This window comes from Acomys minous (assembly GCF_964271855.1).
Source record: "Acomys minous genome assembly, chromosome: 2".
Lineage (NCBI taxonomy): Eukaryota > Metazoa > Chordata > Mammalia > Rodentia > Muridae > Acomys > Acomys minous.
Window position 1 is genome coordinate 118,087,453 of NC_140484.1, and position 27,287 is coordinate 118,114,739.

General features: G+C 45.0%; 1 protein-coding gene across 1 annotated transcript in view; it reads left to right on the forward strand.

Annotated features, from left to right (window-relative positions):
* EFL1 (elongation factor like GTPase 1) overlaps positions 1-27,287 on the forward strand; it is a 137,064-nt gene that overhangs the window by 83,941 nt on the left and 25,836 nt on the right. Inside the window, exons 16-17 of the mRNA XM_084756375.1 lie at positions 16,203-16,334; positions 21,239-21,386. Coding sequence (XP_084612501.1) covers positions 16,203-16,334; positions 21,239-21,386 — 280 coding nt within the window. The remainder of the gene's footprint in view (positions 1-16,202; positions 16,335-21,238; positions 21,387-27,287) is intronic.

The following is a 27,287-nucleotide window of genomic DNA, read 5'->3' on the forward strand; positions in this document are numbered from 1 at the left end:
TGACTCCTGAGGAACGGCCCTGGAGATTCCTTCCCAGGTTAGCCGATGGACACATTCCACGTTCTGTCCTCCATAAACGGGTGGACTTTGGTGTTTGGTAAGCTAATGACAGTACAGTAGACAGGCTTGGCAGTGTTGAGAAAGTATTTTTGCACTGATCTGCCCAATGAGAGTTTCTTTGCAGATACACCAGCCCTCTTCCTCCTCCTCCTCCCCTTCTTTAAAAATTTATTTATTTATTACATATACAGTGTCCATCTACATGTATGCCTGGACTCCAGAAGAGGGCACCAGATCTTATCGTTTGTGGGCCACCATGTGGTTGCTGGGATTGAACTCAGGACCTTTGGAAGAGCAGCAGGTGTTCTAAGCCTCTGAGTCATCTCCTCAGCCCTACACCAGCACTTCTGACTTGTGCTACTGTGGATTCCTTAGCTGGCAACAGGTAGCACTAGGGACAGTTCACTAATAAGTCCCAAGTCTTCTAGTCCGAGCTGACACATCTCAGTGTCTGATGAAGTAAAGGAGCCTTTCTCCAATGACACTCCCTTCTTTGGAGTCCCCAGATGTGGATCAATTAGAAATGACTACCACACTTCCCAGGATGTTTGGGGCCTTGGCGTTGAAGACCATGTACATAGGACTGCCGTGTTACATCTGTGGAGGTTTTCCATTTGAAATGACCTGCTGATCTGTGTTCAGGCATGTTCCCTGTGATGTGGCTGGAGGTTGTTAATCTCGCCATGGCTGGATCTTACCTGGTAATAGTAATATAGACGCAGACACAGCAGTCTATATTTGGTGGCATGCTGGATGTTAGCAGTAGAAAGTGCATTTGCTAGAACATTGCTTTGTTTTCCCCAAAAATAAAGATCACATAGATTTCTAAATTTTTCTGAGCATCTTCTAATGGGTATCTAAAAGAACTAGACTATAGATAAACCATAGCATGCCAAGCTGGAACGTGGAGAGGAGATGGAGGCAGGAGACAGGGAGAGATAGGATGCACAGATTCGAATAAGAGGAATTTTCCAGGCCTCTTCAGGAGAAGCATCAGCGAAGGAGTTAGGAGTGAGAGACAGCTGTGCCAACCTCGGAGCCCTTGGAAGGACAGTAGGAGCAGACCAGGCAGGTGCTTCTTCTGTTTTGCCACTAGCTCATTTGTAAAGACGCCGAGATGGCCGGTCTTAATTAGTTAGTTATTGCCATCTCAAAAAGGCTCAGAAGCGCTAAAATACTCTTGTAACATGTGTCAGTTAAATTTTAAATCAACTTACTAATGCAGTATGTAGATAGAAATGTATGCGGCCCGTAAGTGTGGGGCTTGATGAAGTTTCATAGACTGAACTGTGCTGGTGTAGTTAGCAGCCATATGCAGGTCCTGAACCTGAACCGCACCCCAGGGGTGAGCTGCTTTGTAATTGCTGCATCCTGCATCCCACAGGCAGTAGCGCCCCAGGCGGCTCACATCAAGGAGCACATTTGCCCGGCTTCTGAGCTCTATGTAGGTTGCTCATATAGAGTGTCCTTAGCTGTGTGGCTGGTCTCATGTAGCTCTGCTCGTGAGGTGCATCCGCACACGTGGCTCTCGGCCGTCCATTCTCATCACGGTATGTGTACCTCAACTACTCTGTTGAGAGAGTTAAGTGATTTTTTTTCAGCATTTGCCTGTTATGAATATTGCTGCTTTGCATTTTCTTATGAATGAATGTATTTTGATAATTATATCTGCGTGCTTCTATTGGAAGAGGGATGGATAGATGATAGAATAAGCATATACGTAGCTGAATGAGTAAGAATTTACGTGTCTGAGAGTTCTGGTACGCCCTATCCCTACCAACGCTTGTTTCTGCTTCTGTTTTCATTTGAGCCATGCGTGTCTTTATAAGGTAGTCTTCTATGGTAGTTTCCCCAGTGACTAGTGAAAATAAATGCCATTTACTTGTTGAACACTGATTTCTGTTTATGAAAAGCCTGTTCAATATGTACTTTTTAGTCCTGCCCTCTCTTTATATTGAGCTATAGCCATCCTTTCTATCCTCTTTCTACGTAGAAGGCCCTGGCTGAGTATGTAGACTACAGACACTTCCTCTTCCTCTGTGAGGAACCTTTGGCTCTTCAGGGATGTCTTTTAATAAACTGAAGTTAATTTTTTTAAACATTCACTTATTTATTACTTATACAATATCCTGCCTGCGTGTATGGCAGCAGGCCAGAAGAGGGCACCAGATCTCATTACAGATGGCTGTGAGCCACCATGTGGTTGCTGGGAATTGAACTCAGCACCTCTGGAAGAGCAGACAGTGCTCTTAACCTCAGCCGTCTCCCCAGCCCAGCTGAAGTTAATTTTCATATAACCTAAGGGTTTACAATTCTTCCATAATGAGTGCTTTGCCTACCTATTTATGAAGGCTTTGCTTACTCTAAAGTTAGGAGTTACTCTTTTTTGTATTTATCTAATTTTTCTCACATAATGTATTTTGATTAGTTTTTTTCTCCCCTAACTTCTCTCAGACACTCCCCATCTCCCTAGCCCTCAACCTTATGTATTTTTTCTCTTAAAATCAAAACAAACAAAATACCAATAAGATAAAAAATGTCAAACAAGTGAGATTACACACGCGTGCGCGTGCGTGCGCGCACACTCACACACACACACACACACACACACACACACACACACAAACACCATCGAGTTCATTTTATGTTCGTCAAATCCCCCTTGGCATGCAGCCTGCTCAGGAGTGTGGTTGATACACCCAGCAACACTCCACTGGAGAAAACTGATTTTCCCATTGTGAGTGGGTATCTATTGCAAATAGCTTCTTGGTTGGGGTGGCAGTCCATGTCCATCTCCCCAGCTCATTGCTGGTACCCTGTCTGGCTTGAACCTGAGTAGGTTGTGTTTGTGCTACCACGTGCCACGTGGTCTCTACGTTCATACGTGCATCAGTCCTCTATGTTTGAGGATGGTTTCTTAGAGTCACCTCTCACCTCTGGCTCTTGTAACCTTTCTGCTTCCTCCTCTGCATAGCTCTCGAGCCTTGGTGGGAAGGGTTTGGGGAAGACATCCCATTCAGGACTGAGTGCTCCACTCTCTCACTCTCTGTACAGTACTCTGACTGCACCACATCTGGTCTGGCCTGATCTCAGAAGCTAAGCACACTCAGGCCTGGCTAGCACTTGGGTGAGAGGTTTCTTCTCATAGCCTTTATTGTTTCACTTAGCGGACTGAGGACTACATTTTGTCTTGTGAAGTGGAAGTGGAAGGGGACTGTTGTGTCCAGCCTAGCTGTCCATGTGCCTGAGAACCACTGTGCATCCACACTCTTCTGCATTGCCACCTTTACTGGGGTCATCTGTATAGTTCCTAATCACTTGATTCCACAGTAAACACTCTCTGAAAACAATTCAAGAGCTCATATCACTTGTGAATAGTAAGTTTTCAAGGTAAAATTGGCAAATTTTGGTAAAATTTTCATTTTTAAAAGATCACGTGATACTAACGCTGCTTCAGTTTGCCTTACTATGGTGGTTTTCCTTCTGTTTTATGTATATAATCCTATTTACATAAAATTGTGTATTCTGTTTTATCTAAGTGGCTGTCCAAATTCAGTTTTTAGTGGCTCATAGTATTCTGACAGGCATACATATTTTCACAGTCTCTAGGCATTTAGGCTGGTCCTATCTAGTTAGGAAACATTGCTGCCTTGCAAAAATGTATTGTACTGAAAGGTAACAAATAGAATGGCCATATCAATCTTGAGACCTGTCATTAGTTACTTTCACTTATTTTTCATTGAATCAACTTTAATCCAACCCTTATACTACCAGGCCTTTTGTTTTTTACACATTGATTGCTTTCATACCAATACTAGCCACTGTGTTCTTACAATGCATAATTAAAACCCATTACAACTTTCGTGTAAAATCTTTTTAATATTCAAGGTGATGTTAATATGAAAAACTGACCTAGAAGTGTTTTTTATAATTAAAGAATTTTAAATGCATTTATTTACTGGGGGGCGGGCACTTGTGTGCCGCAGCACTCACGGCGCCCTCCCTTTGTGGAGGTTGGAGGACAGCTTGTGGAGTGAGTTCTCTCCTTCCATTGCGTGGGCCCTGGGGATCGAACCCATGGCATCTCGCCTTCCCTCGGCTTCTAGTTCTGGTAAAAGAGCCAACATGAATGAGTGCCATGGTAGCAGAGCTGGCTGGCAGGCTGCTGTGTCACATGGGAGAGCAGTGCGTGCTCTGGCAGTGGGTACTGGCCTAGGGGTGTAGCTCAGGGTACCCATGCCGTAGCAGGCTCACAGCAGGTGCATGGGAGACCTCAGAATGCAAACTGCTCCAGCAGGCGGCTGCAGGGACTAAGCTCCTGGTGCGCCCTGTGCACATGCATGGAAAGGTGATGACAATGTGTAGTGCTTTCCGAAAACTAGCAGGGACTTTGAAAGTTTTCACTATATTAAAAATGACTTATTTCATTGAAGGCTAAACACATACAATATGCTGCATAACACACCCTAAATTTGTCATCTTTTGTACGTTTAGCTAACCATTCCTTCCTAATAGCTTGGGATTGGCAGATGTTTTGCTTTCTTCAAGTGTAAGCAGTGTAGACCATTTTGCAGCAGGTGAATCCATCATGGTGGGAACGTCCATTGAGAGCTTTGCTTTCTATTAAAACTAGCAGCAAATGGGGGTAGGGTGGGGGTGGTAACTGTTTAGCAAGGTAGGATATGCTTAACCTGATTTAAATATCACAGAGTGTAAACATGTCCAAATATCACAGGGCACTCCATTAACATGTGACATTTTTATGTTGTTAACACACAAGTTAAAACGTGCATTTTTAAAATGCAATAGGAACAGCTCCACTAGCAAAACACAAGAAATGATCTTTGCCTGCCTCCTGTGGTCTTCAACACAGCTGTAGGCATGAGTGATCAGTAGGTACTTAGTGAAATAAATTTCTAAAAGTGCAGAAACTGTATGAAATGGGTTTGGGTTCAGTCTCAAATCCCTGTGTTAACCAAAGAGATGCCACAGGCCACTCCAAGCCCCATGGCTCCTAACTAGACTTAGAGTAAAACAGTGACCATTAGAAAGGTGCTCAGTGCTAGCGGTGAAAGGTACAGGAGAGTCACTGGGTGGTGCAGGCCCACCAGCAGTGAAATGATCTGAGGACCTGTGGGTGGGGCTGAGAGTCAGCCGAGCCATCAGTCTCAGGCTGTTCTGCACCTCACTCTCAGGAAGGACCTTGATTAACCTAAGGAACAGGCCATTCCCCATCTGATAGGAACCCAAACCTCCCTCTGGACACCAGGCTTTGAGAGATCCAAGTCTGACAGTCCAGAGACTAGTTTCAATTTCTTGGCTCAAGTTGATTAATACTAATGTAATCCACTCACGGCATAATCCCAGAGTTTATCGCTCTGTGATCAGCCACACAATGGGAGCATTCATTCAAGCCCCAGGAGCAACAAAAGCCTGTTTTTATTTTTGTTTTCTTAACTTATGTTTTTGAAAACGTTACTGTAATAAAAGTAAGACTTTTGCTGAGTCATTTGTTTACATGTATGAAGGGTTAACACTCTTGATGTTCTGAGTGCTCTTTTCCAATGCATATACTTACATTTCACTGTGTCCTTAAGGCTGTAATTTTAAGGTATGTGCACATCATGTGTATGTTTTGATGCATATGCATGCAGGAGCAAATGTGTATGTACAATGTAGAGGATAGAAGACAACCTTGAATGCATGGTGTCCTCAGAACTGATGCCTCTCTCCTTTGGGACAAAGTCTCTTGTTGGCCTGGAGGTCATTAATTAGGGAAGACTTGGTGGCCAGTGAGGCCAGGAATCCCCCTGTCTCCACTTGCCCAGCCCTGGGCACACACACTTCCACATCCAGCCCTTTTACTTGCCTTCCGAGGACTACACTCAAGCTTTCCAGGCAAGCACTTCACATACTGAGATATTCCCCCAGCTCCCAAAAGATGCACTTCTTAATGAGCTCCATAAAAGCCCAACTATTACATATTACAGAAATATGAAAAAAGGCAGTCAAGATCCTTATCAACATTTAATTTGTAAGACGGTTAAGTGGTGAATAATGCGGTGAACACCCACATGCTCTCTGGGTTTAACTGATTTGGAAGTTTCCCTGTAATTGTATCTGCCCTTCTTTTAGTATTGAGCAGTCACCTAAGGAGCCCTTCTCTGGGCAAGAGCCCCCACCTGCCCTAGTGGCAGTCACTTCCTTGAGGCTGTGTGGTGTGTTTTCCACTTAGTATGCTTTAGGGGTGCTTGCAACCCAGTCACAACTTCAGATAGTGTCTGTAAGATAGCGTGTAAATACACACATGCTGAATGCTTAAACTTTGAATAATAGCATGATATTGTTTGTGACTCATGCATTTTCTTGCACTGTTTCATGTTGCTTTAGCTTGGTGGATGTGAGGGAAGTTAATTTGGTTTTCTGAAGCGAGGCAGGGTCTCCCTCGGTAGCCTAGGCTGTTTCATATATAGTTCATGATCCTCTGTCTGCCTCTAGCTCTGGAGAATTGGAATTATAGGTGTGTACCACTGTGCTCACCTTCAGACATTTTCCCCCTATGTTGATTTCATTGTCTGAATTTATCATAATTAATTTTCTGGTCTTCTGTTAATAGTTGTTAAAAGTGGCTTTCAGGTTTGTGTTGTTCTGTCTCCCCAACACTGGGCATACAATGTAAGACCTGGTATATCTTAGGCAAGTGCGTTACCCCAGGCTAGATCCCTAGGCCTTTTGCTTACGTATTAGACGCAGGGTAGCTTAGTCACTATTACCCTGCTGTAAAGAGACACCATGACCAAGGGAACTCCTATGAAAGAAAGCACTTAATGGGGGTGACTTACTGTTCCATAGGCTTAGTCCATTGTCATCATGGTGGGGACCACGGCAGTAGACAGGTAGGTGCTGGAGAAGAAGCTGAGAGCTCCATGCTGATCCACAAGCACAGGGTGGGGGGGGGGGCGCAGGTGTGGGGGGGGGGAGGGAGGGGAGGCAGGCAGGGTGTGGGGGGGGGGAGGCAGGCAGGCAGAGAAAAAGGAGGTGGGGGAGTGAGCGGGCCTGGCTTAGGCTTATGAAACCTTACAACACAATCCCTAGTGACCCACTTCCTACAACAAAGCCACACTAACAAGGCCATACTTCCTAATCCTTCTCAAATAGTGCCACTCCCTGGTGACTAAGCATTCAAATAATAGAAGCCTCTAGGGGCCATCCCTACTCAAGCCACCACATTCTACTCCCTGGCCCCCAAAGGCTTATAGTCAAATCACAATGCAAAATACATGTATCACAACTTCGAGCATCCCCATAGCCTTTCACTGCCTCAACACTATTTAAAAGTCCAAAGTCTCTTCTGAGACTCATGGCAATCTCTTAACTATAAGCCCTATTTTTTTTTTTTTAAAGGCAGATCACAGACTTTCAGCATTGGCACAGAATATACATTACCATTGCAAAAGGGAGCCTAGTGAGGAAGTACTGAAGCAAAGCAAGACTGAGACTCAGCGAAGTGAACTCCACAAATTCTGCACCTCTGTGTCTGGCTTCGTATTTTAACTCCCTTCAGCTGTGTTGACTGCAGCTTCTCCCTTTGGGGCTGGTTCCACAGCCAGTTAGCAGCTGTCCTCAGCATGTATCCCCCGGCTCTGGCATCCCCAATATCTTGGAGTTTCCAAGGCAGTCAATGCTTCTCCTTCATAGCTTCACACCTCTCCGGGCCTACCCTCACTCCCTTTTTCCTTACTTCCCTAGCAGTGGAGGGAGGTTCTGTAACCCCTCTCTTGTATCCTTGACTTTCGAGCCAGAACCATGTGGCCAAAGCTGCCAAATTCTGCTGACTGCTGGGGCTGAAACTTGGTCTCCTCCTTGTATTTAAGTTGGGTTTCTGTACTGATGGTTTCCTTTAAAGGTGTTAACTATTTGAGCACAGGAATTGGCTCCATTACACTTCCTGGTACTTCTTTACTCCTCAAACTGTACATTTTGCATTCTTCTTTGTCCAGCTTGTTTCATTTCATTATAGATCTGCAGAAGAGTGATTACTAATGACCACATGACAGAGTCAATCCTAGGCTGTCTTGACATCTCCTCTGCCAGTGCCCTTAATCCAAAACTCTTCAATTTAGCCTCAGGCAGACTTTTAGGACAAGGGCAAAAAAGCAGCCAGTTCTTTGCTTTCCTCACAAGAATGGTCTCAGGCCACTTACCAACATCCCTCCCCTCTGAAACAGACTGAGCTGGGCCCCACAGTTCAAAACCCCTTCAGTACTGTATTCCATGCTCCTGTTAGGAGAACCCATTAAGCCCCACATGAAGTGTCCAGCTGCTTTTCTTGTCCAGAGTCCCAACGTCTTGCATGTCCTCCAGTGTGCAGCATGGTCAGGCCTGTCACAGCAATGCGCTGCTTCCTTCTTAGTCACTGTGCTATGGCTGGGAAGAGACACCGTGACCAAGGCAACTCTTAGAAAAAGAAGGCATTTAATTGGGGGCTTGCATACAGTTTCAGAGGCTGAATCCATCTCATCATGGCAGAGAGCATGGTGACAGGCAGGCATGGTTTTGAAGAGGTGGGGAGAGCTGATCCACAAGCCGAGGTGGGGGGTGGGGCGCGATGCTGAGGTGGCTGTTACAGCCAGTGTGCTGTTACAGTGTTACCAAAAGCACCTCTGAACATGTGAGTGCTTAACAGGTTAATGGGTTTAACCCTACCAGTCCAACTTGATTTAATAGCTAACACCACTCTTCTTCCTGCCTGCCTAACCTAATTTCAACAGAACAGAACAGCGTCTCTATAAGGACAACAAAAGGGAAGTAACCTGCAGTAAAGCACAGTGCCCTTCAGCATGTGAAGATTCTCTGTGACTGTGTCATTGACTGAGTTACTTACACACTGGTGGATATGTCACAGTTTCAGAAGCAGTTTCATAGAATGTATGGATTTGATGCCGGCTCTGTATGGCTGCTGGTGAAATGGTGAATATCTTGTTTTCACAGAAGGTTCATTCTTCCTCTGATTTGTGTGATAATTCCAGTCACAAAATTCTAATGTGCATTTAACTGGAGGCAGGGAAAGGCAAGGTGGGGGGGGGGGCGGGGAGAGGTGGTGGGGGAGAAACTGCCTTTGCTATTAAAATGGAATCAGACTTAAGCTGAGATTACTGGTGGCTTGTTCCCAGGCTTAGAACCCATGAGCCGTGCATGCTCAGGACATTTGTACTTATAAGGTCCTGGCCCAGCCCACTAAGTGCTTTGATATACAAAACACCCTTTTTTATGCACATAGCCACCAAAACCTGGCTCTTTGTACCACTGTGTAGGTGTGAAATGGTGTCTTGTTTTAATTTATATCTGTGCTACTGTTTACTGAAATTACCATGTGAGGATTTGGGGGTTCTTTGTTGCTGTTGTTCTGTCTTTATTTACATTCCTGCTGCTCTATAGGACCCCTTGATCTACACTAGCACTTAGTGCTTAAATGCTCTGACTCTGATACCAGAGCCATTTTTGTCACTTTGCTTTTCTATCTTTTATTACAAGGTGTGTGTTTTACAATATACTGAGGTTTATGAGTCTAGTGTTCCAGATTCTTTGGGACTTAAGTGTCTGTTTTCTTAATGTTGTTGTTTACATTTCATCTTTGATCCATAGGAAATTTACTTTCAGGAATGTGACAGTAGGTTTTCTTGTTTGATTGATTGATTGATTGATTGATTGATTCTGTTTTATCACCTGGCAGTCTCACTGCTGCTCACTGTGTTGTCTCTGCTTAAGTCTGCCACCTTGGGCTTCTCACCCCCACGCCTGTACGTGTTGGTCCATGCCTGGCTCTCATTCTTTTCCACTGATCTTGCATCTAACAGACCAGCATCGCTATGCTACGCTGTCTATGCGTTTGCCCCCTGGGGTTGTGCCACTTTCTCGTGGGCAGGGCCGTGAGCTGACCCTTCCTGGCCTTCTTTCATCTGGTCCACAGTGAGCAGAAGCAGCTCACAGTTGGAGACGCCCTTCTCTGGCTTCACCTATTCGTTCAGCGTTGCCCTGGCTTTCTATTTCTCTGATTATTTTGGTCGGTTGAGATCATTTTGAACCCGAGCTACAGCTGCCATGTCATCCAGAAGGACCTTATTTCCTCTTTCCACTCGGAAATATTTGGGTTTTCAAAGCAGAAGGCTTCGGGGTATGTTTTCCTGAATTGAAAGGTCTTTTCTTTTTTCTCGTTTTCCCCCCTCTTCTCTCTTTCCCTTTTCTCCTGTATCCCTCCTTTCTTTCTTCTTCCCTTCTGTACTTAAGTTTTGTCTTAGGCAAATATATAGCATTATTTCTAATCTACTCTAAGCTTTTATGCTGACCTTTGTTCGTTCCTCCACTTATTTAAATTTTTCCATTTGAAATACATCCTGAAGACTTACGTAAAGCGATGTGTTACATGCAAAATGTTTAAGTCAACGAGACAGGGTGCCGAGCCCCATAAACGGATGGGATTGTGAATACAAATCTGTTGTTCTTTGTAGCTTAATCTTTAGTGTATACATGTGATTGGTTAATACAGTTCATATCGTGCACCAAATACAAGTTCAAGATCTGGTGAGCATGTCTATTAGCACAACAGCTGCTGCTGTGACCTTTATAATTATCACTGCTTCATTTATTGCACAAGGTTAGAGCTGTAATTAGATTCAAATCCCCTGATTCCACATCAAACATAACAAGCACACATGTGGACTAGAGAAAAGAACTGATAGCATTTGCAGGATCCCAGAGATGTGGGAGCACAGGGGTGACCCATCTCTTCCTGCCTTAGGCTCCACACTGCGTCCCTCAGTAAGGACCTTGTGCTCTCCCTTGGGCCTACAGTGGCTCCATTGCAGCACCTGAGCACACCCTCCCACACGCTCTGCATGGCTGTCTCCTTAGCCCTCTCTTTCAGCTTCTCAGGGAAGCCTCGAACCTTTTGAATTCTCCCTTCTATAAACAGAATGTGCTTGCCCTGTTACAGCACTGGTCATATTGTGCTGTAATTTCTTGTTTCTCTGCATTTGTCTCGTCAGTTCTGAGGCGCTGTGAGGACAGGAAGTGCTCACATTCATTCGGCCCTTGGAGAATCATTCTGTGGTGCCTGTTTTGTATCCCTGCCCTTCAAACTCATATCTGGAAGGCTAGGGGGAAATTGAATGTTTATTAATCAGTTCTTTGAACACAACTGTCTAAACTTAGAAGCTTGGGCACCAAATAGGAAAACTTCAAAAAATATACTATAGAAAAAAAAATATTTAGAGGGGAAAAAGGTAGAGCCAGAATGTTCATCAAACAATGAAAAATGTAAATGGTAGTAAGAAATCACACACCTAAAAGAAGAGCTTTGGACTGGTAACCCTTGCCTTTCCTGCCCACAGCAGAATCTGCATGTCACCCTTGCTCCCTCCCTTTCTTCTTTCCAGCCTCTGACAGACAAGCCACCTCGAGGGACTGCCCCACCGCAGGCCCACATCCAGCTGCGGTCTACCTTGTCCACAGCCTTCACACTAAACACTGGAGTCTGCATTGTGAAGGCCAGCCCCTTGGCCACGTGTGTGTGTGTGTGTGTGTATGTGTGTGTGTGTGTGTGTGTGTGTGTGTGTGTGTGTGTGTGTATAGATAGATAGATAGATAGATAGATAGATAGATAGATAGATAGATAGATAGATAGATAGTACCTACAGCCTTGTTCTCCCAGGACTAGGGCTTCTCCCTACTCTCACTGCAGCCAGAATTCCCTTCCTCACCTTACTCAGCCAGCTTACCAAGCATCCACAGCTATTTCTGATCTGGCAGAAAACATTGTTTCAACGGTCTCACAATGCGTGCTACCTTGTTTCCTGGGCTAGCCTCTGCAGCTCTCCATTGTCCCTAGTACAACAGTGAGACAGCTGGGGGGAGCTTTCAACCCTGTCCTGTTTGCCTTTGACATGGTACTAGGCAGCATTCAGGCGTTGACCACTTGAGGTTCTTTCCCTGTTTCAGCCCTCATCTCCCAAGCCTGGTGTGTCAGCCAAACTCCACTGGGTCAGTGTGTTTGCACAGGGGTGGAGGGATTGCTCCCCGTGATTGCATCTTGGGTGTAAATTGAGACCTTCTGGTGATGCAGTTCTTTCTTACCTCAGTGGTCTGTTTGCTCCCTATACTTAAACACAACAAAATTAAAAGTGTCTAATTCTTTAAAGTGTTAGGTTTTATTTTTTTTCATTGTCCTCTTCTGAGGAAAGAGCTTCCAGTTCTTAGTGTAAGCTGCATAAGAGCTATTTTTAGCTTTTTGTTCCTACGAGAAGAAAAAGTAAAGGCACAATGATGTCATTGTTGTAAAACTTTCCTCTAGGGCCACCCATAACACCAGGAAGCTGACGGGCTTTTGATTTCGTGGGCCTGCTTAGCATACCTAACAGGCCAACCAGTCTTCCGCACACCTTGGCTAGCCTGTACCCGCCAACCTTGGTGATGCTGGCCAAGCAGGCTCGGAGAGGCATGTCTGTGTCTCTGGACTCCCCTTTCCCAGCTCCCCATCTTCATGACGAAGGCTGTAAAGCACTCTTTGCTGCTGAATCACACTGCTGAGTCTGAGCGACAGGAAAGTAGAACCGGAGCGTAACCTGGGGACAGATGAATTGGGCTCCATAGGCACCTAATGACATCGGGCGTGGGGAAGACTGTAGCCTTCGCATCCTAAGGCATCTGTACTTAACAATAGAGAAGTGCCCATGTTCCTTCCAAAGTGGCTCTGTGCAGCACCAGCCTGTCCACATGGGCTTCTCCGGACTGTGATGGAGTTCATGGACCCTGCACAGCCAGCTTGGGCACCGCAGGCTGGGGGTCTCTGGCTGCGGTGATGCTAAACGTTAGGGAGCCTCTGTCCTCTAGCCAGGGTGTTAACCTACTTCATGATGAATCTTAATCCCAGTAATGCTTTTCCATTAGCCAGCAAGGAGTACAACCAAAGCTGACCTTAAGATGTTTTCTGTACAGACAGCTGACAGGCACTTTACCACCTTCCTGCCTGTAGGGCAACCTCATGCCAGCTTGAGTCAACCCATGGGACAGACAGACAGCCCACTTCTCAGTCTGTAAAATATTGCCAACAGGTCTTTTTATGAATGTCTGTGTGTTGTTTATGTCCCAGCTACTTCTTAAAGGGGATATTAGCGATAGCCTGGGGGAAAGGGCCTGCTAACATATGAAATATTAATGTTTGATTTAAAAGTATCATATGAATGGTGTAGCCTAGCCAGGACCTCCGTGCCCGGTTGAAGAACTCAGCGTCATCCTGTCTGAGGATGGCTGGTGTGCAGACTTATTTACCTCAGTCAGTTACAAAACCAAGCTGGAATTCTTGCTGTCCCATACACTGCTTTTATCTCATATTCCTTATTCTGGCATTTTTACCTTTTTTCCCCTTAAAACTTGGAAATAAGTTTAGAGACTAAAAAATGATGGCTGCCATCACATGGACCGGATCTCTTTCTAATTCAGAGACTCTGAGATGATTACTTGGGGTGTGCTCTTCCCCTACCAGTCCTAGTTAAAGGGAGTAGTGAAGTTTGGGTTTCTGTTTTGAGAAAAAAGTCTATATAGCACAAACTGACTCTAATTCATAATAACTGTGCTTCAGCCTCCTGAGTGTGGGGGCTAATTATTATAATAGTGGCTGAAATGATTGAAGTGAAAAAAAATCATGTGTTAAGTGAAGAAAAAAATCAAGATTATTAAATGTTACAATAGTATAAAGGCGTGTGCTTAAGAGGAGAAAACGGGGCGGGAGAGGAAGTTGTAGCCGTGTGGGGATAAAAGAGAATGTGTATGCTGGTTTTTGTTTTCAGTTGTTTTTTGTTTGTTTGTTTTTTCAGAACTGGGTTTGATGGCATTATTTTTAAGGCAAAATGTTTGTTTCAAGCTGTATTTAATATAAAAACCAACCTGCACATTCATTGTTGCCCTGTATCCTATCAAGAAGTTAGAGATTTTAAGTCCTTCTACTGCAAGTTGCCCAGATAACCTTAATGGTCCTTTTCCTGTGTCTTTAAATTATATTTTAAAATAAGTAAAGTTGGTAGCCTGTAATACAGGTAACGAGGGTCTTACTCTCTTTGGATCATTTCCCTTGCTATGAATTCTGGAGCATTGTCTCGTTGCTATTTGAGGGACTTCTTATCCTGCCAACAGATCTGGGCAGATCTAAGTAGCAAGAGTAGGTTTGGTTGCCGGAAGAGCACAGTGTAACTACGCGTCAGAGAGCTGGTGCTGGGACTCACTGACCCTGTGCAGCTGAGTCCCTCATGTGGAGGAAAGAGCGGCATCTGTCCTCCCAGTGAAACTGTGTGCTCTGCATGCAGGAAGGAAGTCCCTCTGTCCGAAGCAGGCTGGATGAACTTTGAAAGCGAATGTTTACTATGGGGTTTTCCTGAAGCCTGGCCTCGCTGCAGATGAGGCTATTTCCAGTAGCCCTGCTGGAGATGTTGCCAGCCCCAGACGGGTCCGATACCAGGGAGACAAACAGGAAACTGCAGCCAGACACACTTCTGAGTGCTGGGCCAACGGTTACAGTATTAAGAAGCTATGACTTCAGCCAAAGGGGTTCACTGGAGTGCGTCGATGTGCACAGAGGGGACCGTGCGCTAGATCATGGAGGAATGAGGGCTTTGTGCCTTACACTTGGAGGTGGCTTCATGAGATGGTGAATCTGAATGTGCTCAGGTTGTGGCCTCAAAGGCTGTGGTCAGGGTGTGATTAAACAAGGAGATCCCTGCAAGCTGCCTTCCAGTGCATTCTGCAGCCCCTGCCTCGGGTCTCTTCTCCCAGACTGGCTGCTGTACTAGGTTGAACGGTATAGCCAGTGCTGTACATCTGCTTGTCAGGGGATCACACAGGCTTGGCTGTGCTTTCTTGGTTGCTTCTTAGCTCATATGCTTTCTCCTTTCTTACCCCTCCCTAAAGCAGGTAACCTCTCCTTCCTACTTAGCCTTCTCAGTCTTTTGATTTCAACACAGTGGCTCCCAAGAGGCCCTAGTGCATGTTTCTTAATGTGTTCTAGAATACTGTCCACTCTGACTCTGGATGTGAGATCAGAAAATCCATCTCTCTCCACACCCATCCACCCAGAGACCCTGTGTACCCTTCGGAGTCTCCTGGACCCAGCATCTCTAGGAGCCTAGAGAAGGAACTGGGATTCTAAAACTGGAGTAAGATTCAGAATAGCTAGGGGGTTCACATCATGCTATAGATTTCTAAATTCCCTTTATCCACATGTAAAATATATTAGCAAAATGATTAATTTCAGCAGAGTTCATATTCACTAAATTAGTATATTTTTTAAAGTGGCTACAAACTATAACTTGAAATAATCATTTGTTTTGGGCAAAATATCTAGAAGTGAGGCTCAGTCTGGAGAGTGCCTGCTGTGTACCTGAGTTTGGGTCCCCAGCACCCACAGAAGAGCCCCAGTGTAACCCCAGCATGAGGGACAGAGACGGGCACACCCCAGGCTCATTGGCCAGCCAATCTAGCCAGTCAGTGAACTTCAAGTTCAACAAGAGACTCTGTTTCAAAAAATAAGGCAGAAAGCAACTGAAGAAGATGTCTGGTGTCTCTGCCTGGCCTCCACACACATGTGCACACTCACACTCATGCTCTCCCTAAGCACATATGCACATAGCCACATGAACATGTGCACACTACCTAGAAGAGATCATTTCTGTTGTCAGAGTTAACATGCTTTCACTAACCCTGATGTAACTGAAGTTGTCTATGTGACCATAGAGAAACCAGAAAATGTCTGTGGGTTTTGTTTATATTTGAGACAGGGTCTCACTATATAGCCCTGGCTGGCCTAGAACTCACAAAGAGCTGCTTGCCTCTGTTTCTACAGTGCTAGGACTATAGGTGTATGCTACCACACTCACCTAGAATTTCTGTATTTTTGACAGGAGTAATATTATCTAGGTTACACACACACACACACACACACACACACACACACACACACACACACTGCATGCTTAACCCATTCCTTTTCACTTTGGTAGTGTAAGAGGTATGCGCTAGGTCTGTGCTGTTGGTTTCATAAGTTCATAACGTAAGTTTAGCCTGTATTGATCACATGGGTCTTTTTCTCTCTGCAGGAATTGGAGGCCTCCAGGACTTTGTGCTGAAATCTGCAACTTTGTGCAGCCTGCCATCCTGCCCACCATTTATCCCACTCAACTTTGAAGCCACCCCTATTGTGAGAGTTGCTGTTGAACCAAAACACCCAAGTAAGATGGCCCTGGTTTTAGAAGCATATGACACTGGCATGGTTTGTTTGTTTGTTTGTTTGTCTGCTTGCTTTGTCTTGCATTTAAGACAGGGTCTCTATGTAGTCGTGGCTGGCCTGGAACTTCCTTTATAGACCAGGCTGGCCTCACACTCAGAGAGCTGCCTGCCTTAGTCTCCTGAGTGCTGAGATTGAAAGCTTGCACCACCATACCCAGCTTCCTCCACTTTTTATTGTATTTGTTTGTCTCCTGTGACCTAGCTGTTCCTGGTCTCTAGTTATGGTCAGTAAAAATGCTGCAGACCTTGCTTTAAGGGAGCATAGAGCAGGTGTGTGAAAGGCACTTTTCTGCTGAAGGACTTAATGGCTTCATCACATCAGTATCTGTGTATCCTTCCTCTCCCTTAGTTTGAGACCCAAAGACACTTTTCTCTTCCTTTAGCTCATGGACTTAACTGCTCATGGCCAACCCTGGGTCCCGAGAACAGTATTTGGAAACTGCCCAGAAGCTGGTTCTGCTGGTCTTTGATTTAGCTTGGATATTGTAGCACAAGCTAGTACTCCAAACATCCTTTCAGAAATTTTCTATTAAAATATTAGAGCTTAAACTATCAAATATTTACTAATTCCTATTTTTTATATATTTTTAAAATTTGTGTCTAAGTGTGCCACCATTTGTGTGTGTGTGTGTGTGTGTGTGTGTGTGTGTGTGTGTGTGTGTGGTGGTGGTGGTGGTGGTGGTGGTGGTGGTGGTGGTGGTGGTGGTGGTGCCACCTGCAGAGGATAGAAGACAGCATCACCCTCTGTGAGCTGCTCCATGCGCTCCCTGACAGAAAGGATCCTCCCCAGTGCTGGCTTCTTTCTTGTTCACAGCCTGTTCCAAATGATGTTCATTTCCTTTACTTTGTCCAAAAATAAAGAGAATTATTTACGGCCATCCACCTAGTGGCCAAAGTGCATTTCCTCATATGCCATTGATTACATTTTTCCCTGAGCTTCTAAAATCTAAATGGAAACATGAAAGAGGCACACCATTTTCATTATAATTTTTAAAGAAATGTAAGCTGGTTTTGTTGGAGACACGTGTCCGTGGACTGCAGTACTGAAGTGCCCATCTGTATATTTCAGTTTCTGAATATTTCACTCTTTTGTCTGTTCAGTTTCTCATTTTATTCATAGAGCGTCTGAGAAACTTTCCTTCATGCTGCCTCCATGTCCTGGATCCCTCTAGGCTCACGTGTCTCCTGTCTTAGACTCATCCTACCTTGGGGCCATAACCCCTCTCTCCGTGGGTCCCATGTCTCATAACTGCGAAAAGGTTCCGCCTTCTTATAGCAAGACTCCAGTAGCCTGCCTGCGAGGCCCCGGGTGGACCCGTTGTTGTTCCTGCACACAGCTCTTCACATTGAGACCTTTTATCTTTTTCATGAAGAGTTACCAGCCTCATGAACTGGATTCATAAAGAACCTTGCCATTCACTCTGTCGCAGAGAGCCACACCCACTTGCTTTCCCACTTTTCTTCTTGGATTTCCCAGGCTGGGTTAAGAGGTCCCTCTGGCCAGCGTCTGCTCCCTACACACAGAGCTATTCAGAACTCAATGGACACCCACAAATGTCCCCAAACCATTACTGTTTTCATCATTCTCATTAATCCTGTGTGTATCCTAATAGTCAGCTGCAGATTTGGCATCGAATTTCTCATCCCCTCAGCAGCCACTTGTGCTGTTTTTATTCTAATCTTCATGTGAGGGTGACTAAGGCATAAAGGAGTTAATTAGGTGCAAAGCCTAATTTGTTTGATCCCAACATTAGGAAAGCTGTAAAACTAAAAATAGAAGAAACTGGCACTGTAGAGATGGCTCACTGGTTCAGATTATAGTCTCTTCTTGCAGAGGACACACGTTCATTTCCCAGCACCCGTGGCAGGTGCCTCACAACCATCGGTAGCTCCACTTCAGGGAGCTCAGCGCCCTCTTCTGGGCTCTGGAGGCATTGTCAATTATGATTTTAAAATAAAATGGAAGCTATCTGGTCCCAAGTCCTACAGTCAATAAGTGCTGCATTTCAGGATTCAGACCTCTACCTCAGAGGCGATGCTAAACCTCACCTTTGAGGAAAAATAACAAATCCTCCTCAACTGAAACAGGGTTTCTGGATGCATTGGCTTTTCTGTTGATGATTTATATATATTATTAAACACTAGCAATATATTTTTTTAATTAAGAAATAAAATAACCATGCTTCTATGGATTTTGTTTCTTGGTCCAGATACAAACTATCTATAATTGTGATTTGTAGTTGTATTAGTTATTAAATAATACTTCATAGCAAGATATTCTAAAATTTAATAGTCTGAAACAACATCACTTATTTGTCCTTTGGTCAGGAATTTGGAGGCAGTCAATCTTAGAGTCCCCAACCAGTGGATTTCTTACGTTCTCTGGCTTGCAGCCACCTGCTGCCAAGAGTCACTCATGTGGACTAAGTATTGGTCTGAGTTCAGGCCTCAGGTCTCCACAGATGCCCCTTCACTTGGTGTGCCCTGCAGCAGAACATGGTGACTGACTTGAGTTCAGGGCTGGCTTTGGCAATAGCATACACCACTTCTGCTGGATTGTGTTGTCCAACGTCACTGTTCGGAGCCAAGTGCCATGGAGCTGAATATTGGGAGGCCAAGATGGCTGAGGTCACCTGCAAGGCTGGATGCTGAACACTGCTCACTATTCTTAAACTCTTAGTTCGGCAGGTTGTGCTGTAACCGTTCAGAGGTGTCTCCAGTTTAATGGTTAATGTCAGTGTCAGTGCGGCCCAGTGGAGAAGCGCCTCGCAGGCAGCCCGCACTGAATCATCATCTTTGTTTTAGAACATTTATCAGTTACACCAAGTTCTTGATGAAATGTGGAAAATAAATATCTACTTTTCCTGCTGTCTCTTTCCCTTACACTCCCTAGTGTCCATTTCTGTGTCATGAGCAAATTTGTAAGATTTTTAAAATAAGGGGAGAGAATCGCCTTCCAAGTTTTAAAAGGTTAGCGCGTGCAGTGTTTTTATTGATTTTGGCCCCAGAGCAGCTGCTGGAGACATTTTCAAATCCTCAATTTCAATGTGGACTCCAAGTCTCAAATTTCATTATAAAACTTTCTTCTCTCCTCATCTTAAACTGTCCCCTTCAGCTAAAAGAGCTAGACGTAAATATGCAGGACTAGAGACAAGTGTGTACAGGCTGGGCTTTGTCACTCCGCTGACAGAGGACTGAAGACAAGCCTTGTCTTCCTGTCACTGCCGTTCGCCTGTGTTAGGAGTGTTAGCAGTGTCTGTGGAGCAGTCCTTTAAGCTAGGTTTCAGAATCTGACAGTGACGCCAGCGCTGAATGTCAAACCTCCCCACGTAAGCAAGAGAAAGCCACAAGACGTTGAGAGGAGAGTGAGAGGGTGAAATCCCTCAGGATTCCCTGTGCTCCAGCGTGGCTACAGCCTTCTGGTGTATGGGGCTGTGGTGTGGCTGGACAGAGCCTCCTGGCCTCTAAGGCTGGCCAGCCAGCGTCAGAACCGGCTTCTGCCACACAGCTGCTGCTGACTTTGGACACAGTTTCTTTCACTCTTTCCAGCTGTTTCCTCGTCTACACAATGAGAACATTAATCTGTCCGCTTCTTCTATGATATCCACTTCTAAAATGCTTGGCTGGCATTTTAACGCTATAAATAGCGTTAGTTATTTTTAGAAACTTTAGTTCAAAAATAAGTGAGCACTGACACTCTTATAATCTCTCCATGTCCTTTAATTAACAAACTTCCATAGGGCCTTTCTTTCTGCCTCCCGTGCTTTTGCTTGTTGAAAATTGAACACCGAGAACAGTGAGGGGAAACGTGGAACCTAAGCAGTACTGTGTAAGAACGCCCTCAAATTCTTTACACAGCATTAAGAGACTTGTTCTGGCCTACCTGGAGGGGAAAGTGACAGCTGACTGTGCGGGAAGGAGTGGCCAAGCAAACCCCAAATGCAGAACGCAGTCTCCATCTGTGCCCTCTTCTTCCGTGTGTTGTTGGGTCAAAACAGTTATACAGCGGGCCTGCTCACAGAACAGAACGCAGAGGGTACAGTAGCTACTTACTGCAGCTCTTGAAGCCCGCTCTTCTACCAAGTGCTCTCACGAACAGATTTGCCTTGCATCTTTTTGCTTCTTGCAGTCCTGGGAGTCGAACTCAGGGCTTTGTGCACAGCAGACAAGCACCCTGCCACCAAAATACACCTCTAGCCAACCCTGGTACTACTTTTACTTTGAGACAGAGTTTCACTAAATTGTTCAGGCTGGCTTGAATTTATTCTGTAGCCCCAGCAAACCTCCAAGTGGACAGTTCTCCTGCCTCAGCACCCGAGTAGCTGGGATTGAAGATCTGTGTCACCAAGCCTGTCTTACAAATTGTTATTTTAAAATGAAGTTCAAGTAGTTTCTCAGGTATCATCGTAACTGCTTTGTGTATCTTTGTTAATTTTATACGCACTATTGCTATGTTTCTGGATCTATAATGTACATGATACTGATAAGATGACAGAAGTGAATTTACAGGCATGGTGAGGATGGGTTTTATCTGCTAAGAATTTGTTGAAAAAATGTTAAGTCGTATAAGTCTGCTTGGGCCTCATCCTGTCTGTCTGTCTGTCTGTCTGTCTGTCCATCCATCTGTCTGTACAAGTCAATTATAAGAGGGTGACTTATTCCTACTGTGACCTAGGAGCTTAGTTAGTTCATTGTAACACTGCAGTCAGCAGCCACTGCCTCCATCATCCTGGTTCTTGTTGTTTGTTTGTTTGGTTGGTTGGTTGGTTGTTTTGGTTGTTTGAGACAGGGTTTCTCTGTGATCCTGGTTCCTTTACGACTGTTAATGTTTTATTTTGTCATCTAGGTGAAATGCCTCAGCTTGTGAAAGGCATGAAGCTGTTAAACCAAGCTGATCCCTGTGTCCAGATCTTAATTCAGGAGACGGGAGAGCATGTTTTGGTCACAGCGGGAGAGGTCCACCTTCAGCGATGTCTGGATGACCTAAGAGAAAGGTCAGATTAAAATGCTAGAGATGGAGAAATGATAACTCAGAAATCAATGAGATGTCTTAATGTTTCCCAAGCAGGTCAAACTAAGACTATAGTTTATTTTGGGAGAGAAATGCAATGCCCTCAATTCACACATAAAAATGCTATTGGGTCATAAATTTAAATTTTAATAACTGGAAATCTACATGAATTTTATACACTTGAATAATTTTGTATTTTAGCTTAAGTCATAAAACATTTTCATATATATATGTAGATTTTAAGCAGCCACACAGCACATATCAAAGCAACAGAAATCTTATTTTGTAAATACAGGCTATGATTAGGACAGACTTTTTGTGAACTTGACAGTGTAAACCTTCTGGAAATTTCTCTATGAAGGTCATATGTAAGTCATTATAGGAGCATACTGAATCACTTTATAAATACTTTTTTTCTTCTCTGTTTTGTTGATAATGTATGTTAATTGCAAAAATTGAGAAACATATAGGAGAGTAAGGCTTATTGGGTTATACCTAGAAATAGCAGTTATGAGCATTAGGGTTCGAAAACCCAGTAGGTCCTGTAGGTGTTTACATTATGTGCAGCTGTCAGTGCCAAAATGCTCATTCTCTGGCTGTTACTGCTAACTCCAAAAGCACATGCCCTAACTACCAATATCATGTGGAAGTGCCTGCTCACACCTTTGTCAGCCTTACAACATCACAAGTGTGTGTGTGTGTGTGTATGTGTGTGTGTGTGTGTGTGTGTGTGTGTAAAATATATATTTACTAATAAAAACAATGAGAATTTTCTTATAATAGCCCTTTCCTTTTATCTTTAAATAATGATAAGCTAGGTAGTTACAAGTGGTTGTTTTAATCATATGCAGAATATAGCATGTGGTCCCTGTGTTTGTCACCTCACCCCCATGTTGAGCCATAGGCAGGAAAGTGGCAGGCGTGCACTGCCGCAGCCACAGCAGATACCTACGGGCTGTGGCTGCAGTGGTGTCCTTGTGGATGAGGCAGGAGCTCCTTCCAGACTCCCATGTCTTCCTCACTGGAGAATGCTACTGTTAGCTTTTTCCTTCTCCGTGTTTGTGCAGCCATGGTCCACACAAAGCTTGAATGTACACTTCCATCCCTTGTCACCGTTTTCTTAGAGTCACTGAAGTTCTGTTTGGGTAAATCATAAAATGCAATAGACTCCAATACGAGCTCCCAGACGGTTCCTCCCATGCCGTCCCAGCTGGCCCCGCCCTGCTTAGCTTCGGAGATCACAGCCAATCAGCTGCATTCAGGGAGGTGTGACCCCAGACTGGGATCCCTACAGAGCTTTGGAAATGTTATTTGCTCTGCTTGTGAATTAAGTTATTTCCCCCCATTTCATTCTCCCGCTGTCAAGGTAAAAAATCCATGTTAAATCATCCCACAGCCTCAGGCTACTAACTCTTCCTTTAAAATCATGCTTTTTGATGCTTTAAATTATTTTGAAAAATATTCTCTCCTCAAACTTAAAACTTGTTTTAGTAGTTCTATGCTTATGGCTTTGCTTAGTGCTTTTCCCTCGTGATCCACTGTGCATGCTTTTTAACTTCTGGAGGGAAAAATCCAAATATGTTTAATAAAATAATTAGCTTCCTAGAAATGTATCATTAACCTGGTATTAAGTAATTTCAATAGATATATATTTTATTTTGAGAACTACTCTATGTAAATGTTCCTAGAAAATATTAATATATAAAAACTAAGCATCCTTTATAGTTATAGATTGCGAACAATTAAAACCATCACATCATTTGAAAAAGTATATACTGCTTTATTAAAATTCCACAAGAGTTCTCTCTCCCTTTTGTTATTGTTGTTGTTGTTGTTGTTTGGTTTGTTGTTGTTGTTTAAAGTAGAGTTTTCCTGTATAGAACACAGGTTGACCTTAAGGTCACAATCCTCCTGCCTCAGCGTCCTGGGGCAGGTATGTGTAGTACTGCCTGGCAATCTCATTTAAATTCTCAGCGAGTTCCTTAATTGTGTGACTAAACATTATCATTTCTGAAAGTACTGCTTACTACCCCCTTTCTCAAGACAAAACAATTCAAACAAATCCTTTCGTGTAGCCCCCTGTGGTAGAGGAATAACTGGAATTCAGTATTCTCTGTCAGGCTCAGAGCTTACCTGGATCCCCAAAGAGTGGAATCTCCCCCTCCATATGTAAAGGTGGTCAACAGAGGACTCAGCTGGGCTGAGTGCAAGTACTGGAGGGCGTGAAGGGCGGGTGTACTGGCTCATCGGGCAGTGCCTAGTGACTATGACACGTGCTGCTTTTGAACTACAAGAAACAGAACTGAGTGGTATTGGCAAAGGCCATTGCATTCTGCAGTAAGTACCCCAGTGCCCTAGGACAAGTAAGGGCTTATTTGGGGGCCAAGAGTCATAACTGAATGGTGTGGTCTGATTGAGGGATATAAGTCTCCAGGGGTGTGTCCTTGAAGGCCATGTCCATTTACTCTCACCCCTCCCCGCACCGCCCCCCCCCCGTGTGTGTGTGTGTGTGTGTGTGTGTGTGAGAGAGAGAGAGAGAGAGAGAGAGAGAGAGAGAGAGAGAGAGAGAGAGAGACTTTTCTAGTTGATTTGAAATTTTGTGTGCATATTTTCACAAAAGAGCCAATAATAATCAAAGAAGACCTCCTGGGTGGGTATCCTCACTGTGCTCGGAGACTGGAACTCAGTCTGTTCTTTAAAGCAATAGTAAGACTGTGGTGCTGACCACAGAGGTGACGGCCTAGAGCAGAGACTCCAAACACAGGTCGCAATGCAGAGCAATGAGGAGAGGACAGACTTTCTAGTAAGTAGTGCTACCCAGTGTGGGGGAGGGGGAAGGGAGGAGAGGAGAAGAAATGTTGCTGTGAAAGGCACAAATGACAGTGAAGATTTAGTTAATCCTCAACAGAATCTGTAGAGTAAGAAAGCAGCACCAGTGTGCTCTAACCTTTGTAATAGCTGTGGCATATCTAAAACTGCAGCCCAAAGGTGTGTTACCAACACAAACAGGCACATCACGGACAGGAATCTGAAGGCAGAGAGCCGCTGAATGTATTGAGCCAGTCAGCACTTGGTAAAATGCAAATTAAAAGTAAAGTGAGGGGCTTAGACCATAGTTGGTAAAATGCTTGCCTTGTATGAAGCCCGGAATTTAAGCCTTCACCCATATCAAAGAGCCAGAACTGTTGGCATTCACTTGTAATCTCATTGCTGGGGAGGTGGTGTAAGACCCCCGACACGGCGGTCTTAACGCGGAGACCCCCACCAAGAACCAACGAGACCAAGGCTTCGGCTGCAACAAGCAAGAGGCTTTATTATTAAGGGGACGGGTACCCGGGCGTTTCAGTCTCCCGAGAGGCTGGCGCGCCGAGCGAGTCTTTAGGGGGTCCTTTATAGGGAGTTTGGCGGGAAGCTCGGTTACAGAAGCGAAAAAGCATAGTTACAGGGCTCTGATTGGTAAATTTAAATGAGGCGAGGTTATAGTCCGGTCATTAGGTGGGCTTTGGGAACAGGGGAGTTTATCTGTTCTCTGGGCCAGGTGGCCATCCATAAATATCTTGTTTGACGTGGAGCGAGGTTATGGCCCGGCCATCGGATGGGAACAGGGGAGTTTGCCCACTCCCTGGGCCAGATGGCCGACCATAAATATCTTGTTTGACAAGGACAAGCACGCTTTTATCTTTCTCCTCTGAGCTCCAGGCCTTATCTTACCCCGGGAACCTATTATTCTAGTCTTGCCTTGCAAGATAGCGTTACTGCTGCTATGCTTGCTATGTCGGGTGCACAGGGGAGGGGGTCTTACATTCCCCCCTCTTGTTGTAAACTGAATGAAATCTTTCATTCAATGACCTCTGGTTGTGCCTGTTGGAGCTGTTGGTATTGTTGGGTTAGAACCAAGGCCTGTACAACCGATAGGTGGTCTCGGTTTCGGATGAATTGCATCAGTCTGTTAAGGACGCAAGGCCCAAAAAGTAGGAGCAGAACAATAATTAGCAATGGACCTGTTATGGTAGATATTAAAGTGGTGAACCAAGGAGCCTTATTAAACCAGTTTTCATACCAAGTTCGTCCTGATTTAAATTGCAACTGTCGCTGTTTTAGTCTCTCTCGCAGCTTGGACATACTATCTCTAACTACCCCTGTATGGTCAGCGTAAAAACAACATTCTTTCTTGAGGGCTGCACAGAGTCCACCTTTTTTCAGGAATAAAATATCTAACCCTCTACGATTTTGGAGCACTACCTCGGAAAGGGAGGTCAGGGACTGTTCTAATGCACTAATGGATTCTTTTAATGCTTGAAGATCTGCGTTCATGGCCTGTTGTAGTTGCTGAAAATGAGCAACCTGAGTGAGAGCAGTAGTCCCAGTTCCGATCCCTGCCGCAACTCCCCCGACTGTTAATCCTCCCAGTAGCAATGCCAGAGTGATGGATACTGGCTCTCGGGGGTAACGATTGATCCCCTTAAAATGGCGGTATAGGTCGGAGGGGTCATGGTATGTGATCTTGGGGAAGAGCTGGACTAATACACAGAAGTCCGAGGACATTTTAAGGACGGATGTTGTGACACATGGGGTTAACCCAGTGTTACAGGCCCAGTAGGTTCCATTTGGGCCAGTAAGGTACCTGGTTCCCGAAATTTTCGGGGTGCTGGTCAGAGTGGTGTTGCACAGAGATTTATGGGATGAGGGGACGGTCCCTAAGCAAGTTCCCTTACCAGATATTTCAGACAGCGTGAGACGGTGAGGGGTATTGGAGAGACATCTATTGTCTGGGGTAGAGGAGTTAGTAATGCTGGTCATAAGGGCAACTCCCTCATAGTAAGGGGGTTGGGAGGTGAGACACATCTAACATTTCTTAGTCTTTTCCGGGGAAGTATAGTTTAGGGCCTGGTATGCCCCTGTTACCAAGTCCAGGAGCTGATTTCTCGTGTTAGGATGTGAATCTAGGGCAGGGGGGGTGCTAGGATTTACCGAAAATGACGTCGTCGGTGGAGCGGGTTGGGGTAGCACCTGGGGTCTTGGCTGGGCCTGATGTGGCTTAGTCAGGACAGGGTTTGGGCCTATTGCCATGGTGGGGGCAGTGGCCAAGGTTAACTTAACCCTAAAAATTAGTCCAGGGTCTTTTTCCTGGGTAAACAAACGCAATCCCCAGGAGTTTTCTTTAAGCCACCGGCGATCTTGTTTTCCTTTTTCTGTAAACCTGATAACTATGGGGTTGCAGTATTTTTCCTTACAGGGTCCCTCCGGGCCACTGTTACCGAGAGCGCATCCGCTCTCAAGGTATTTGTGTTCATTTTTTTCGTTTTTCATGGGTCTGTCATAAGTACTGTTCCTTTTTACCGTGATTAGGTCCCAGCTGGAGGAAGGGTTCTAGTAAGCCTCGCCCGTAGTCTCACAACCCCAAGAAGCACAAAAGAAATCAGGGGCCCCCCCACATTGGCGTCTAAGCTGCCGAGGTTGGCCTTGTCCCGGACAAACGTAAAACTTCGCAGATCGGAGATTAGCCCGGTAGAACTGTCCTGAGCACCCAAAGGAGCTTTCTATCCCATTTGGAATGCATAGTCTCTCAGCCGGGGGGTTAAAGAGGTCAGTGTGGTCGGGAAGGTCCCAGGTAAGTGACCCAGCTGCCAACTTATAAATATCTGGTGTTAGGTCTGGCCACCAAGTCCATGGAGGATGTAGTGCGGTGACCGACCAGATGGTGTCTCCTTCTTTATTGGTTACCTCCCAGGTTTGTTGTACTGGAATATGAGGGCTGGCAGACGGGGTCCAGGGGAGGGATAGTAGGAGAAAAGTAAGAGTCACGGGGCGAATCAGGTTCGGGAAAGTCTTATCTTTAGGGGATTGTCGGTTCGATGAGCCTTTTATGCTGTCTTGTCTGGGT